Raw genomic sequence first — 15,699 nt, forward strand, 5'->3', positions numbered from 1 at the left:
AGTAATAAGAAATATGTATTTATTTATTTTTTAGTTAATAAAATATTTAAATTATTAACTATTTTTATATAACATTACAACACTTAATTTGTGCATCAAACATATTTTGTTAAAAGGTAATCTTGAACAAAACACATTACAACATATTTCTTTAAAATATTATTAAAACTAAATATATTTTTCTAATTAAGTTAAAGGTTAGTAGTGAAAAAAAATAAGTTACAAAAATAATATATAAACATGTTAAGGCTAAATATTTGTAAATAAATATGTTATAGAAACTAAATATATATTTTGACAAAACTATTAATTTTTTCCCCATGCAAAACTATACTTTGACAAATATAATTTCTTAAATGTAAAAGTATTTTACAAAAATATTAATCTATTTTTTCTCGCCGTACTTCTCCATGTTTAATACGATTTACATTTATAGTTTGTTTCTTTATAAATTTATTTTTTTCTCATCATCTTCTTTTTCATCTTATTTCTCCACATTTATTGTAATTTATAATTATAATTTATTTTTTTCTTAATTTTTTTCCTTCCCATTTCACGCCAAAATTCTTCTTATGTACTTGTAGGGATCGCATGAAACCACGATTAATTAATATTGAAAATAAAATTAATTTTAAAATTAAATTACTACTTGAATTTACATCACTTATTATAATTTAAAGGGGCACTCTCCTCTTTTGAGATTTAGTGTAATTGCAAATAGACTTTCTATGGTTTGAAAAATTACATTATATCCTCGAGATTGTTTCCGTCTAACAAATACATCAATATGTTAGTTAAAATTCACTGAACTTATTGATATTAACAAAAACTGAATAAAAATTTATATGTACCCTCGATTGACTTATTGCAGATCAAATAAATATTTTCTGACTAAACTAACGTTATAACGCTAAAGATACATTTCCGCACATGTATTAACGTGTGAAAAAGTACAAGGGTAATTTGATCACAAAAATAGTATTTTACCTGCAATAATTCAATAATAAGTCAATTGAGTATAAATATAAATTTTTATCTGATTTGTTGTTAATACCATCTAAGATGATGAATTTTGAGTTATTTGTTATATAGAAACAAATTTCAGGAATACTAAATATTAATTTTTAAATTATAAAAAATCTATATATAATTACATTAAAATTCAAAGAGACAGTTTAGATATCCTTAAATTAGAATATCAAAGAGATTTTTTATCAAATTAATTATATTTCATAATTCATTAATCAACTGTCAGTGTCAAACTCAACTTGTTTTTGTCCTGGACTCTTAACGAGCAAAGTCTATTGGGTCTGATTAAAGCAAATGAAGCCCAATAGCAAAATGTTCAGACATGCCCTTAGGAGTTAGCAAACAACCCCTCACCCCCTTCTGACAGACTGAAAAGTGAAAATCCAAGCTCGTCGGCAGAATGAAAATTTCAGAGAGTAGGGTAAAAGAATGAAAGCGAAATAAGAGTGTTGTTGTTACCTGAATTTCTTGTGGGTTGTCAAACATGGGGTCTATGGGTGTTGGTGGGTGGATGGGCCCATTTCACGATAATATTCACGGAAGGCGTGACAAGAAGCGTAACAAAGAAACCAGGCCGTCCAGCTCCAGGGACTCCGCCGGAGGAGCTTCCACCGCCGCCTCCTACCGTTTTCCGCTCAGGCAAGCTGCTACTGCTGCCTCTCTTGCCTTAACTGGAGACACCATCGCCCAGCTCCGCCAGAGATGGGTCAGAAACAAAGACACTCTCTCCCGTTCTGAAGATTTCAAGGTAAGATAACATGCTCTCTCTCTCTTTCTGTCTCCCCTCTCCAGTGTGAATGAATGAGTTTCTTTGCAGCTCTAGAAACCTGAGCCTGTGGAAATGTGCTTGTATTCTTGTTTTCAGTTCTGGGATTTCTGGGGTTCTTTGATTTCTTCTTATATTTCTTCAACTCGCTTCGGGGTTTCTGGATGCTGAGAATTTCAATTTTTGATTGATTTTGTCCCCATGATTTGATAATCTGTCTGCAAATGACTGCTTCTCTTCTTCATTTTGAGACCATGTAGTTACTGAAAGGAACTAATTGTTGAGTTTATATATTTTGAGAATGAATAGTGAGTCCCAAATTGTGCATAATCAACGTAAAAACTCTACATTTCCAGCCCGGTTTTTACTTTTTTGTTGTTGAATTCCAACTGAAAATTCTCTTGATTCATCAATCTGCTCTTTTAACCCTTCTTGTCTTGATATAAACTTAGTGATGGTTCTATATGGTGCCGACAAATGAATGATTGAAGATAGTTCTCTAGCTCCAGCTTTTGGTTAAAAAGTCTTTTCTTGCTTTGAGGGTTAATTTTCTTGCAGCTAAGAGTCCAGTGTGCTAGATGGAGTTTCTAGTGACATGAGCTTGGAGTTTAGAGACAGTCAAATAAGCTGGAACCTATTCTTCTTCCTTAGAAAGTCTGTATTATGATTCTGAAAGTTCTTGCTCTTGGTGTGACAGACGAATCTTCTATATGCCTGTAATTGATACCGTACATTTGTTGAAAGCTCTGCCGAGTGTATTATTTCTGCAGATAGCTTGTTTATGATAGTCTCCTGTGCTTCCAATTAGCTTGCTAAACTTTGTTTTCCCCTATCTTGTTAGTATCCCGAGATGAACATAAGCTAATGAAGTTTACATCAGTAAAACTGGTAAAGAAAATTTGAGGATAGTAGATACATAATCTTCTCTGTCGATATATGTGCTGTACTTTATGAATTCTTTAGTAAATAGAGTAATAATATATTTTATTGTTCAAATAACACCAAACAAAATCCCCTATTTCTCATCATGAGGTATTGGCCACAAGATGATCACTGGAATTTTGAAACTTTTATTATAAACAGACCCTTAGTTAATATATGCTTCAAGCGTAATGCAAAAACGAAAACAGAAAATCCAAGATCTCCCTGTGTTGCCTAAAATAGTCATAGAGAAAGATTGTTTGAAGAAGGCAGCTTGCTTCTCAAAATATGTTTACTGAATCATTAGAAGACCTTAACCTGGAGTTTACCAAACAGATATCACACTCTTTTCATATATTCTTCGAGTTGAAAAGGCAAAAAGAGAATGAAGAATTATCTTCTGAAATTTTGCCGATTTCGAACAAACAGATTATGCCATTTTCAATTAGTTTGTTGTTCAACATATGAGGGTCTTACAGCGCCCAAGTGTATTCATTTGGAGGTGCACAGTGATTGGAATTTAATGAAGAAAAGTGGTCATCAAAGGCAAGATAGTACTTTGGGATATCATTAAGGTTCACTGCAATTAACATCCTAAGTACAAATTGTGAAATATAATTTAATTTAATGATTGATGATAAAGGACGGGTCCGACGGGATGTATGTGACCGGTAACCATTGATGCATCAGTAAAGTTGATAGAGTGAGATGGAACTTGAAGCATCTATATATCAATGTAATTGAATCAAGAGTTCACATGTCTTCCATTGTGTCTCTGAAAACAATCAATTTTAGTGCTATCTGGTCCTGTTGTTATGACATGTTTCCCTTCTTGCTTACCAGAAAGCCCACTTTTTCTTAAATATGTGGCACCAAAGTGTCAACCGCATCAACATTGAGCTAGGTACGGGTGGAATTTTTGGGATAAATGTCATCGCGAAGCATACTTGTAATTCAAATATTGAATGCAGAAATTTGTAGATCATCTGCACACTATATTACTTTCAGCAAATAATATTTGTTGGTTCATGTTCTAAGTAAATAAAGATAAACACTTAGATAGATGAACAAGCCTGTGTAGTCTGCCTCAATGTGTATGCAGGTGTGTGTAGCTCCATGTTGCTGGACTCAATATCCAAAATTTAATGTCATGTTTGGAATACACACAATTTTGCAGTCTATTATTTTGAGTAGGAACATTTGTATTGAACTATCATTTTAATTGCTTGCTCAAGCACATTGGTTTAATATGTCCAAAAATTCCTCCCTGTAGGATACTGCAAGCTCACTGTTGTGTGAACATGACTGGATCCGATCCCTTCGGATGGCATCGTATGGATTTTTGCTCTACGGTCCTGGTTCATATGCATGGTACCAGTTCCTTGATCATTGCATGCCAAAGCAAAATGTTCAGAACCTCATGATGAAGGTATCTTAAGACTCGGGCTTTCTTGAAGCAACAGATCCTTGAAGTCTTTAATGTTTTCTTCCAACTCCCACGTTTTGCAGGTTTTGTTAAATCAAGTTGTACTAGGTCCTGCTGTAATTGCTGTTGTTTTCGCATGGAATAATTTATGGCAAGGGAAACTTGCTGAGCTTCCTAATAAATACAAGAAAGACGCCCTCCCTACTCTGTGTACCGGTAATTTCCCTATTGTGGCTCTGGTGCCATTTACTTCCAATTTCAATTGGATTCCGTTGATCACTATATATTTCCATACAGGGTTCAGATTTTGGGTACCAGTCAGCATAGTAAATTTCTGGTGTGTTCCGATTTTTGGATGTATTTCTTTAAAATCGTTTCTTCTTTCATGCACTTTGCTTTCGTTTGTTCTCCCATGATCTGAATCGGTCGACTTTCGACATAATTTGCTATTTGCAACATACAGGATCATCCCTCTTCAAGCCCGCGTTGCTTTCATGTCCATGGGATCTATTTTCTGGAACTTTGTCTTGTCCTCGACCATGAGCAGGTGACTTATGCCGCAAACCAAGTGATCCAATGCTTGAAGATCACATCAAATTTCCTCTCCCAAAACATCATTGAAAACTATGTTTACACACTTGGAACGTTGTATCCGAGGCCCGAAATCCGATCAGCCGTTTCACTCAAGAGAAAGAAAGATCTGTGCCTGGAATCCAGTTTCCACCTTCTCAATACTCAAAAGCAGCATGTCATCTGTGAATTACGCTGTTCACTACAATGCAGGCTTAGTCTTTTGGTGTAAGCTGCTGAACATGAGATCTAAATTTCTCTTACTTGCATGTCTCAAGTTGTATTTTCTTGCTCATTTTTCACAATATCAAGGCATGTCCCATCCATGATTCCGACATGGTAAATACCATTTTCTTATCGAATTTTGCATTTCGAAAATATGGTCTACACATCTTTTCCTTTTCAGCTGAAGTTTATATGTGTTCGAATATGTTCAATGATACGAATAAATCCGTTAAAGAGAAGTGATGTGTTTGGAGGGACTTTTGCACCCAAAAATCAATGTTGTTTTAGCCTAACGGTTCTATAAACAAGTCTGGATTATGGGTTTAAGTGATGTGTGGGTATTTGTCTTTAATTTTATTGTAATTTATTTATTTTTTATTATATTATTGACCCGGTGTATTGTGCGGTTTATTGGGTATTAATATAATCATTGAAATGTTTGGGTCAAAACTCTAAAATAAAATTAGAGTGAATTATAATGAGTTTCGATGAGATTTTGTGTAATTATGAATACATTCTTGTTGTTTAAAAAATTATAAATATTTTTTTGATGTTTGATGGAATCATGTAATTCTTGTATGGGAGTTTGATATTATCAGTTTTGTCCTTTTTATATTTTTTTAATAATAAAGTAAAATTTTGTAAACAAATTGCACGAGGTGTATGGAAAAATTTGAAAAATTATAAAATTTTTGTCCATATAATCCATAAAAAAAAGTATAAAGTTTTTAAAAATATGTAAAATTATAATTTATAATTTACAAGGGTATTTTGATCAACTTATTATAAAAATAGATGAAAATCTAACGACGACTAATGGGTTAATTGTTGGATGGTTGTTATAATTAATGTCGTATTAATAATTTTTCAAACACTAAGAGGATATCTGTAATTATACCACATTTTAGAAGAGTTCATTGTCATTCAACCATAAGATTATAAAAATTATAATATAAGATATTAGTAATGATTATTTTATAATTAAGAGGATCAAAATTAAAAGAATATAAAAATTTTAAAAATAAATTGGGAATTCTTTACTTTTCGTTTATATAATTACTAGTTATCATGGCACGCCATCCCTGCGTGCATATAATAAATAATATTGTACGTTTTAAAATATATTATGAATAAAAATATATATATAAATCGATACATCATATTTTAAAAAAGAAAAGAAAGAAAGATAGAAAACAACAAAGAAAAAAAATCAATTTAAGAGTATTATTGACATAATAATAAAATTAATATTACGGTGTTTTAATCGTCATTTATAAGAGAAAAATATATTTTTCTATATATAGTATAGATATACGAGTCATAGCTTGTAATATCTTACTTTTTCGATCTTATGGAAAAAAAAAAAAAAAAAAAAAAAAAAAAAAAAAAAAAAAAAAGGCGAGACTCTCGACGTGGCCTCATCTCAATCGTGCTGCAAAACCTCTCATTCTATCCACAAAAGAACACTCCTCAAAATGTCATTCGTCAGCCACCCAAGAACCGAGAAAATAACAAGGAAAGCAAAATCCTCAGCCCCTGTAAACCTTCCCAGTTTGTTTGCTGAATTTCTATGACATAAAGCAATAACATCGTCGAACTTTTATGGGGTTTCTCATCATTCCCTGAAAATCTGAGAACAAGTGCACAATGAGTGCACTGTGTGTACACACCCATGCCCTTAAGACAACATACCCCTCATCCATTCAAGATCACTCCTCTGAGCATTCCAGTTCTTCCTATGCCACCCTCTCTCTGGTATTGAGGTTTTTCTTTGACTTTACCTGGTGAATGATTGCAACTGGTTTATCATTTATGTTGTAATCTTGTTGTATTCTTGGCTGTTTGCAAGAATCCCATTTCAAAGAGGAGCACATTTCTCAGAGGTCAGTTTCATAGTAAACACTTCCTCAGATTCAATCCGGCCCGTCGACCGAAGAATTATGCAGGTAATTCTTGTTTGGTATGAATTTTTTTTATTTTATAGTATGGTTTCATGATTCTTGTCTGTTTTCATTCATATAAAGAATCCAAGTTTGAGTTGCTGGGGAGATGTTATACCATATTGTTGAGTGATGTTCATGTGTAGTTTAACCGGGTGTTAAGTGTTTCTTGGTGGGACAAGAGTCTATCCTTTCGATGTATTCTTGTTTAGGATGAGTTTGATGTAATTTATTTGTAAGATGAGATAATGGTAGTAATGGTGGCAATGGTGTTTGATGATTGAAGGCAATGTGTTTTCGCCAAAGTGCGTGTTGCCACTGACGGAGGAGAACGTTGAGAAGGTGTTGGATGAAGTAAGGCCAGGGCTGATGGCTGATGGGGGCAATGTGGCTCTGCATGAGATTGATGGTCTTGTTGTAGTACTAAAGCTCCAAGGTGCTTGTGGGTCGTGCCCAAGTTCAACGATGACGCTCAAAATGGGGATTGAAACTCGTCTCCGGGATAAGATCCCTGAAATTGAAGCAGTGGAGCAGATTCTTGACACAGAAACCGGCCTTGAGTTGAATGAAGAAAATATAGAGAAGGTAACAGAAGAAATTCTATTCTCCGGTAGGCATAATATACTATTCATGTGCTTAAATTTACACTTTAGGGTGTCTTAATGTTGAAGAAAATAAAAGAGCGCCTCCCCTTAATGTAAACGGTTCATAATGCATGAGCGCTTATGCTTAGGCAGCCTACTAATTCATTCTGCCACTTACTGGATTGTTCTATTGTTAGTACTGTATAGCTGTAGAGCCTGTTATACATGTCTTTCTTCACAAAGCATTGTGAGAGGACGACAATTTAGGACCATATGTTCTGAGTCTAACTTATGGATTTTGAATTTGAGTAGTTGGGAATTTGTTGCTCACATATTCAGCAGCAAAGCATTATGTTATACTTGAATTAGTCGGAGCTATTAGTTTGAAACTTGACTCTAATTGCCGGCTACTGAAATATCACTGTCCCTCTTCAGAGTTTAATTTTCCATCCACAAACATATGCTCTCTGCTACACAAACTATCTCACCCTTGCGAAAACTCTGCTGCCCATTTCAGCAAACAGGGTATGCAACCCATACCAACAGTGGCCTCCTCATCGATGCATGATCACGTTTTGAGGATACAGCGTGTAACTATATTAATTGACAGAAGTAGGCAATCCATTGGCCTCTAAAGTTATCAAAAACTTGTCAAAAACAAATACTTGATGCTAGGTTGATCATGAATCCGGAGATCTGGGGTCTGCGTTTCATTTTTACAGCGTTTCACCCCATCTTGTAAACTGTGAATGTTATAACTAGAATTGCAACTGCACCCTAGCATAAGGAACATGAGCTTTTACTTATTGCAGGTTCTATCTGAGATTAGGCCTTACCTTTCCGGCACCGGTGGTGGAGAACTGGAGCTCGTTCAGATTGACGACTATGTCGTAAAAGTTAGACTTAGCGGACCTGCAGCAGGAGTGATGACTGTCCGCGTAGCTCTCACGCAAAAGTTGAGAGAAAAGATACCAGCCATTGCAGCTGTTCAGTTGATAGAGTGAAATATTTTGTAAGAGAACAAATTACACTGATTACTGGACTCAATATCTCCCAGAAATTCTGAAAATTCTTTGAAAAAAGCTCTACATTAGTTGAAGTGACTTGAAGGAGATGAACTCCATTGCATCATGCCAAACCATATTCTTTCTCAAGTTGCACTGTAAAAATTTTCCTAGATTGATACTTTTACTGAAAAAGTTTTGAAATGCTCTCTTTTTAACCTTGTAAATTGTAATCCACAACTTTACGTTATGGGTTGTAGCCTATAGGCATTGGGTTTTGAAACCTTATTGCATCTCTACTCCATTTAATATGCACACGTTACGTGTATAAAACTGATATTATGTATTTTATTTAGAAAAATATTTTATATTTAATGAAGTACAAGCGATTCGCTAGCCATTATGACTACTAATGGCTCAATTATGGGTCAAATGTCACTTAAATTGACGCAAGACAACTAAATTAAGAGGGCGTTTCGATGAGTTATAAGCGCTTTAAAACAAATGTCTTATATTCTTTTTTTGAAATTTAAACTTATAAGATCCAAAAATAAAATGATAAGCGCTTACAAGTTCTTTACAAAAATATAATAGCTCCCGTACCAGCTTACTTTTAAGATCTTGACTAGTTCAATCTTCTTTAATTAATTAGGAATTTGTCATTATTCGTATCTTATAAGCGGTATGATCTTACTTTTATTCAAATACTTTTAACAGTTTATTTTTAAAATAAGATTTGAAATCTTATAAATTTCAAAAATATTTTATAATATCTATGTGCTTATGAGACATTTAAAATAAGTTTAGCCCACCACCCTCTAAATTAACTACCTAAAAGTAGATTCAAAAGTTTGTAGGGAAGGTATAATTATTTTTAGTACAAGTTTATCTCATTACACCACTTGCATCATTTACTATTACAATTAGTTCACATCCGACATGTATTAGTACAATATATGTATTTTTAGCCCTCTCGTTACTTTTTTCACACCACAAATTTTGATATTATCTTAATGATTCTTTTACAACCAAAGGATCAGTCCTTAAATAAAGGTCAACATCCACATTTTTGTGCATGAAGCTGTCAAAACTGTCCTAACCAAATTAAATCGAACCAATTTTATAATTTATTTTTTAAATCACAATTCTAAATTTAAAGTACAATCACGTCGTACCATTGGTTTGATTTCAATTTAGAGTTTAAAAAAATTCCAGAAAATCGAACCGCACAGCTAAATGTATAATTAATTTTTTTAATTATATATAATAATTTGACAAAAGAATTAATTTTTTAGAAGAACTATATATGAATTTTCAAAGATATATATTAGAAAGCCCGCTTTTGTAAAATTTATATTTGGGCTTTATACAGAAAAAAATATGCTTAATGCTTTAAGCTCATTCAAATTTTAAGCTCATTTGATGATTGTCTCAATTTTTCATTTATTTTTCTCTTCTATTTTCTCTCTCTCCCTTTTCCTCTTCTCTCTTTCCGTTCTTACCGTCTTCTATCTCTTATATGTGTTTCTACTTTTATCTTTATTCTCTCTCAATCTATATTTTTAATATTTATTTGAATTTTAATGATTTGGTCATTCTCATCAATTAGAAGGATCAAGTTATTGTGAAACCTCAACGCGCACATACGACTAATGGTTAAGTTGTGGTCATGTAGGATGACTTTCATATGATGAAGAAAGTCGGGTCGATGCCTATTGTCTACATATTCTCAATTGCATGGTCTAGAATATTTCCTAGTACTAATTGTCAAATATTGATTAAGGATGCAATTAAAATTTGATATGCTTTTTTAATAATATATTTAATATTTCAATAAACGACTACTGACCTATGTTGGATTAAGTGTTTTCTTGTTTGATTACTATATATTTTCTAATATTTTATAATCTATTTAAAGTTAAGAATAGGGTCGATGGTTTGTGGTGCATAATGTTGTTCTTTCTTGGTTACTACATATAAATATTTGTTTCATTTTTCTATTTTTATTAGTTTTAATGTCTTATTTTTGTTATAAGTATTAAAACCGTTAAACTGATCGCATTTCAACAAAACCGCACATTTGATTTTGGTTTTAAAAGTGGCAGCTTAAAAGATTATTTTATAAAACTCCCAATTGCAATTCGATCAAAAATAGCTTTAAAAAAATTGATACGCACTCTGAGTGCCCCTACTTTTTCTGTTAGAAAAAGAATTAATTTAACAATTTTATAAATTTAATAAAGTAAAATTAGAAAATTAAACATAAATTGACCATTTTACGTTTTAAAAAGTCAAAAATCGGCCACCATAAAATTGTCGAGAGAACCAATATGAGACTAAAATTAAAGTTTAGGATGCTAATGTTAAAAAAAATAAATTTTAAAAATTCAAATAATTTTAAATACAAATTTAAGGGACGAAATAAATTGTTCTGCTTAATAAAAATTGTTTAAGAATATATTTTATTTTTTTCTTTTATTAATTAAATAAATATAATAAAAAATTAAATTGGTGACGCCTAATTGAGTGTGCTCCGGTTTATGGGAGAAGAACCCTCCACATGAATTCAAGAATGCAGACAAGAAAATACAAACTAATTTGACGGTTTAAATCCACAAATCTAACACAAAATGCCAAAATCCCAAAGAAAAAAATCTAGGACAAATAAAATGAGTGGGCAGACCAATCAATTATCGAAAAAGGGCCACGTAACTGTTTCCAAACCACATCCATTCCCTCTAAATTACTCCCTCCCCTCCAAACCCCCCCATCATTCTTCCTCGTTTTTCAAAATCAACTTCTCCACTGAGGTATGTATGTCTTTCATTCCTCAAACAAGAGAAAGTATTTGATTTTGTTGATTATGTTCAGAATTTGTTGGGTTTCCTTTTAGTAATTGGCATCGCTCTTGTTCTTGGCTTGGTTCTGTTGCTGAATCTCTGAGCTGACAATTTTGATTCCCTTGTAGCCCACATATTCTTGGTGGGTTTTGAGTGATTTGATGAAAAGTTTTTGATTGAGATTGATATGTATGAGCTTTTCATGGGTTCTTTGTGTTTGCTTGTAGCCCACATCTTCTTGGTGGGTTATGAGAGGTTTGATGAAAAGCTTTTGATTAAGGTAGAAATGATGATTGATAGTGTTTGCTCTTTTTGGGTTTTAAGATGGCTGTAGATTGAGTAATTTAGATGCTAAAATTGTTGATTCTGTAATTGGTTGAGTCCATTTGCTTTGTTTTTGGTTTTTCTCCCTCGTAGTTCTTGACAAATATGAATTTCATGTTCTAAGTTATAATTCAAGTCTTGAACTGTTGGCCCATTAGTTTCACTGGTGATGTGAAAATGGGTGTTGTATATTCCAGCCAAGATCGTCGACCTTGGAATGAAAATACCTTTTAATGAGGTGATAGAATTGGTTCTTGGTTTTGGTATGTTTTAACATGGAGAATTGCCTGATGAATTTTAATTTCAAAATTTTTTCCTTTTTGTGACTCAAAATCTCCATAATGTTGTTAACTGTTTGAACTGTGATGCCTTATCCGAGTTCATTACTAAATTTGTTTGCTGAACTGCAGAGGAAAAGAGATGGCAGCTTCATCGGCATGTGTTGTGGGAAATGGCATATCTGCAGGTAATACGAAAAGAGGTTTGAGGAAGGAAATTTTTGGCAGGCGGTTAATCCAATCCTCACGCATTCCCTCGTCTAGTACATCTAAAGTAGTTAGTGTAAGAGCATCTCTGGATGAAAGGACAAATGAAGGCCGAAGAGGCTTTCTGAAATTGTTGCTTGGCAATGCTGGAGTTGCTGTTCCTGCATTACTAAGCAATGGGAAAGCTATTGCAGATGACCAAGGTGTTTCTAACTCAAGGATGTCTTATTCTAGATTTTTGGAGTATCTAGATAAGGATAGAATAAAAAAAGTTGATTTGTTTGAAAATGGTACCATAGCCATTGTTGAGGCTCTCTCTCCAGAGTTGGGTAATCGAGTGCAGAGAGTACGCGTACAACTTCCAGGTCTCAGCCAGGAGCTTCTGCAGAAGTTTAGGGAGAAGAACATTGACTTTGCTGCCCACAATGCTCAAGAGGACTCTGGTTCTCTTTTGTTTAACTTAATTGGGAATTTGGCTTTCCCTTTAATTTTAATTGGTGGTCTATTCCTTCTCTCAAGACGGTCCTCTGGTGGAATGGGTGGGCCTGGGGGACCTGGTTTTCCACTAACCTTTGGTCAATCGAAGGCCAAATTCCAGATGGAACCAAACACTGGGGTAACCTTCGATGATGTTGCTGGAGTAGATGAAGCCAAGCAAGATTTTATGGAGGTGGTGGAATTCTTGAAGAAGCCTGAGAGGTTTACTGCTGTGGGTGCTCGTATTCCTAAGGGAGTTCTTCTTGTTGGTCCGCCAGGTACTGGAAAGACCTTGCTAGCCAAGGCTATTGCTGGTGAAGCCGGTGTTCCTTTTTTCTCGATTTCAGGTTCTGAGTTTGTTGAGATGTTTGTTGGAGTTGGGGCTTCACGGGTCCGTGATCTTTTCAAGAAGGCGAAGGAAAATGCTCCCTGCATTGTCTTTGTTGATGAAATTGATGCTGTTGGGCGTCAAAGAGGAACTGGTATTGGTGGAGGAAATGATGAAAGGGAGCAGACCCTGAACCAGCTCTTGACAGAAATGGATGGTTTTGAAGGAAATACCGGTATAATTGTAATTGCAGCAACTAACCGTGCAGATATTCTTGACTCTGCCTTGTTGAGACCTGGAAGGTTTGATAGACAGGTAAATAAATTACATGTCGTGTTTTCAGTATATAATATCCAAAACAAGGAATGTGTATTAAATTTGATTCATTATGCAGGTCACAGTTGATGTCCCAGACATTCGTGGAAGAACTGAAATCCTAAAAGTTCATGCAGGCAATAAAAAGTTCGACTCAGATGTATCACTTGAAGTGATAGCCATGAGGACACCTGGTTTTAGTGGAGCAGATCTTGCTAATCTCTTAAATGAGGCGGCTATTCTGGCTGGTCGACGTGGCAAGACAGCAATCTCATCCAAAGAAATTGATGATTCGATCGATAGAATAGTTGCTGGAATGGAAGGAACAGTTATGACTGATGGCAAGAGCAAAAGTCTTGTAGCATACCATGAAGTAGGCCATGCCATTTGTGGGTAAGTACCAGTATAAACTACTTAGTTCTAAATAGACAGCTGAAGTTGGTCATCTACGGATTTATGGTAACAAGAGTACTCTTTGTTGTGCTTATAGACTGAACTCATTGCTGTGCTTAAACCTGAAAGTTGGATCTGGTTCGATGGTTCATTCTTGCAAATTTCTTGAGTTTTCTTGAACTGTATGGCATTCTACCATCACAAACTGGCATGACCTTTGGCTCCTTTAATTACAGTTATCGAACTGCCTCGTTTTGAAGAATCAAATTGGGCTAGTCTATATGCATTTCAATATATGCTCCTTCATTCTCTGCAAAAACTTGCATAACCTGCATGCTTGAACTTACTGAGTTATAACCGACTGAGCTGAACTATTTGTTTATGTCAGAACAGTTTAGTGTCTGGAATTAAAAGAATAAATTAGAACATATTAAGTGTGTTTTGGGCAAGCATTAATGAATGACTCTGAGGATACTTCAAGTGTAGTAATCATCTGTTCTGCTTTTTAAGATGTTGCAGAATAATTTGCTTGTTTTTTCCCTTTGGCAAAGTGTTCTTCTCGATTTTACTATGTGATATCACTCATGTTTCCGCAGCAGTAAATATTCTTTTGCTGCTACCATGTCTTTTTGTTGTTCTATCTATTTGTGGATCTTTATATAGCTTAGTGTATGGAGCCGTTATCGTTGCTGATTCTTTCCATGCAGAACTCTAACTCCAGGGCATGATGCTGTGCAAAAGGTCACCTTAGTACCCCGTGGTCAAGCACGTGGTTTGACCTGGTTCATCCCCTCAGATGATCCAACCTTGATATCCAAGCAGCAACTTTTTGCTAGAATTGTTGGTGGGCTTGGTGGAAGAGCTGCGGAGGAGGTTATATTTGGGGAACCGGAGGTCACAACTGGTGCAGCTGGTGATTTACAGCAGATCACCGGCTTAGCCAAGCAGGTATACATCCTTATATTACGTCCTAGTCCGTTACATGCATCATCATCAACAAGGGTTAGTTACACTGATCTTCCCGGAGCGTCAGTGTAATTAGTAACTATATTCCCTCCTCCTGAAATTACCAAACCTCCCTTCAAGATATACCAGAGCTTTCTCAAAATAAGTAGAATATATCAAACAACTAACGTAGGCCAACTTGGGCCGACTTTTCCCTTTTGAAACATGGTCTTACTTGTTTCTTGCAACTTTTGATGTATTCATTTAGTGTTACTTGCCATTATTACTCAATCGTCGTGTCTCCTCTCCAGATGGTTGTCACATTCGGCATGTCTGAGATAGGTCCATGGTCACTCATGGACTCATCTGCTCAAAGTGGTGATGTGATCATGAGAATGATGGCAAGAAATTCAATGTCCGAAAAGCTAGCTGAAGATATCGACGCTGCAGTCAAGAGGATTTCTGATAGTGCATACGAGATTGCTCTGAGCCATATTCGGAACAACCGTGAAGCTATGGACAAGATCGTGGACGTCCTTCTTGAGAAGGAGACGATGACAGGAGATGAATTCAGAGCAATCCTGTCAGAATTTGTCGAAATCCCAGCTGAAAATAGAGTTCCTCCTACTCCAGCTCCGGTAGCCGTATAATAGCATATATACAGACATTGAGATGACTTTAAACTTGACATATAGCTTCAATTTATTCGATGTACGATGTCATTGTCTACTTTTGAACCAATTCCTAGTCCCACATGTATAGTAGTACAAGCGAAAAGAGGCCATTGTTTGCCTTTCATATGTTTTTCGTCTTGCCTTTATTGGGAATTTGCCTTTTGAACATTATATAAGCAACCACATAGTGAATGCAGTACAGAGTTTGGACATGTTTTTATGTTGGGAATGTTTTTCATCTTTGATTGACCAAACTGCTACATGAATATGTCCCAGCAAAGATAATCTTAATTACAATTTAGGTTTAATTACACTTAAATCTTCTCTAAAAATATAAAATTATATTTTTTTCTTAAAAGAGTTCAAAATTATACTTACATTTTTTCGAAAATTTTTCATTTACAATTGATCTCTTTTCGTTAGAATTTGGATGAAAAATACCGATTTGGTATA

The 15,699-nt window shown here is 34.6% G+C and overlaps 3 protein-coding genes across 4 annotated transcripts; all 3 read left to right on the forward strand.

Annotated features, from left to right (window-relative positions):
- LOC105165607 (PXMP2/4 family protein 4) lies at positions 1,347-5,097 on the forward strand. 2 transcript variants are annotated; one of them, XM_011084672.2, is made up of 5 exons: positions 1,350-1,777; positions 3,990-4,145; positions 4,226-4,358; positions 4,440-4,479; positions 4,606-5,097. In XM_011084672.2, the coding sequence occupies exons 1-5, from the start codon at positions 1,514-1,516 to the stop codon at positions 4,691-4,693; spliced, it is 681 nt and encodes a 226-aa protein (XP_011082974.1). In that variant the 5' UTR covers positions 1,350-1,513; the 3' UTR covers positions 4,694-5,097. The 2 variants fall into 2 exon arrangements, with proteins under 2 accessions (XP_020549925.1, XP_011082974.1); XM_020694266.1 differs by lacking the exon at positions 4,440-4,479 and having other exon boundaries at positions 1,347-1,777.
- Positions 6,383-8,543, forward strand: LOC105165608 (nifU-like protein 3, chloroplastic). Its single transcript, XM_011084673.2, has 4 exons — positions 6,383-6,692; positions 6,787-6,883; positions 7,164-7,462; positions 8,274-8,543. Exons 1-4 carry the CDS (start codon positions 6,585-6,587, stop codon positions 8,463-8,465), a joined length of 696 nt encoding a protein of 231 aa, XP_011082975.1. The 5' UTR covers positions 6,383-6,584; the 3' UTR covers positions 8,466-8,543.
- Positions 11,124-15,458, forward strand: LOC105165610 (ATP-dependent zinc metalloprotease FTSH 2, chloroplastic). Its single transcript, XM_011084674.2, has 5 exons — positions 11,124-11,275; positions 12,040-13,234; positions 13,314-13,627; positions 14,335-14,575; positions 14,884-15,458. Exons 2-5 carry the CDS (start codon positions 12,050-12,052, stop codon positions 15,220-15,222), a joined length of 2,079 nt encoding a protein of 692 aa, XP_011082976.1. The 5' UTR covers positions 11,124-11,275; positions 12,040-12,049; the 3' UTR covers positions 15,223-15,458.

Source organism: Sesamum indicum, linkage group LG6 (genome assembly GCF_000512975.1).
Source record: "Sesamum indicum cultivar Zhongzhi No. 13 linkage group LG6, S_indicum_v1.0, whole genome shotgun sequence".
Lineage (NCBI taxonomy): Eukaryota > Viridiplantae > Streptophyta > Magnoliopsida > Lamiales > Pedaliaceae > Sesamum > Sesamum indicum.

Excerpts from the sequence above, each read along its gene's own strand:
- LOC105165607 (XM_011084672.2), top strand. The coding sequence starts at position 1,514 with ATGGGGTCTATGGGTGTTGGTGGGTGGATGGGCCCATTTCACGATAAT. Across the intron at positions 1,778-3,989 it reads CCCGTTCTGAAGATTTCAAG|GATACTGCAAGCTCACTGTT; the intron begins GTAAGATAACAT and ends TCCTCCCTGTAG. Across the intron at positions 4,480-4,605 it reads GTCAGCATAGTAAATTTCTG|GATCATCCCTCTTCAAGCCC; the intron begins GTGTGTTCCGAT and ends TGCAACATACAG.
- LOC105165610 (XM_011084674.2), top strand. The coding sequence starts at position 12,050 with ATGGCAGCTTCATCGGCATGTGTTGTGGGAAATGGCATATCTGCAGGT. Across the intron at positions 13,628-14,334 it reads GTAGGCCATGCCATTTGTGG|AACTCTAACTCCAGGGCATG; the intron begins GTAAGTACCAGT and ends CTTTCCATGCAG. Across the intron at positions 14,576-14,883 it reads TCACCGGCTTAGCCAAGCAG|ATGGTTGTCACATTCGGCAT; the intron begins GTATACATCCTT and ends TCTCCTCTCCAG.
- LOC105165608 (XM_011084673.2), top strand. The coding sequence starts at position 6,585 with ATGAGTGCACTGTGTGTACACACCCATGCCCTTAAGACAACATACCCC. Across the intron at positions 6,693-6,786 it reads CCTATGCCACCCTCTCTCTG|AATCCCATTTCAAAGAGGAG; the intron begins GTATTGAGGTTT and ends GCTGTTTGCAAG. Across the intron at positions 7,463-8,273 it reads ATGAAGAAAATATAGAGAAG|GTTCTATCTGAGATTAGGCC; the intron begins GTAACAGAAGAA and ends TACTTATTGCAG.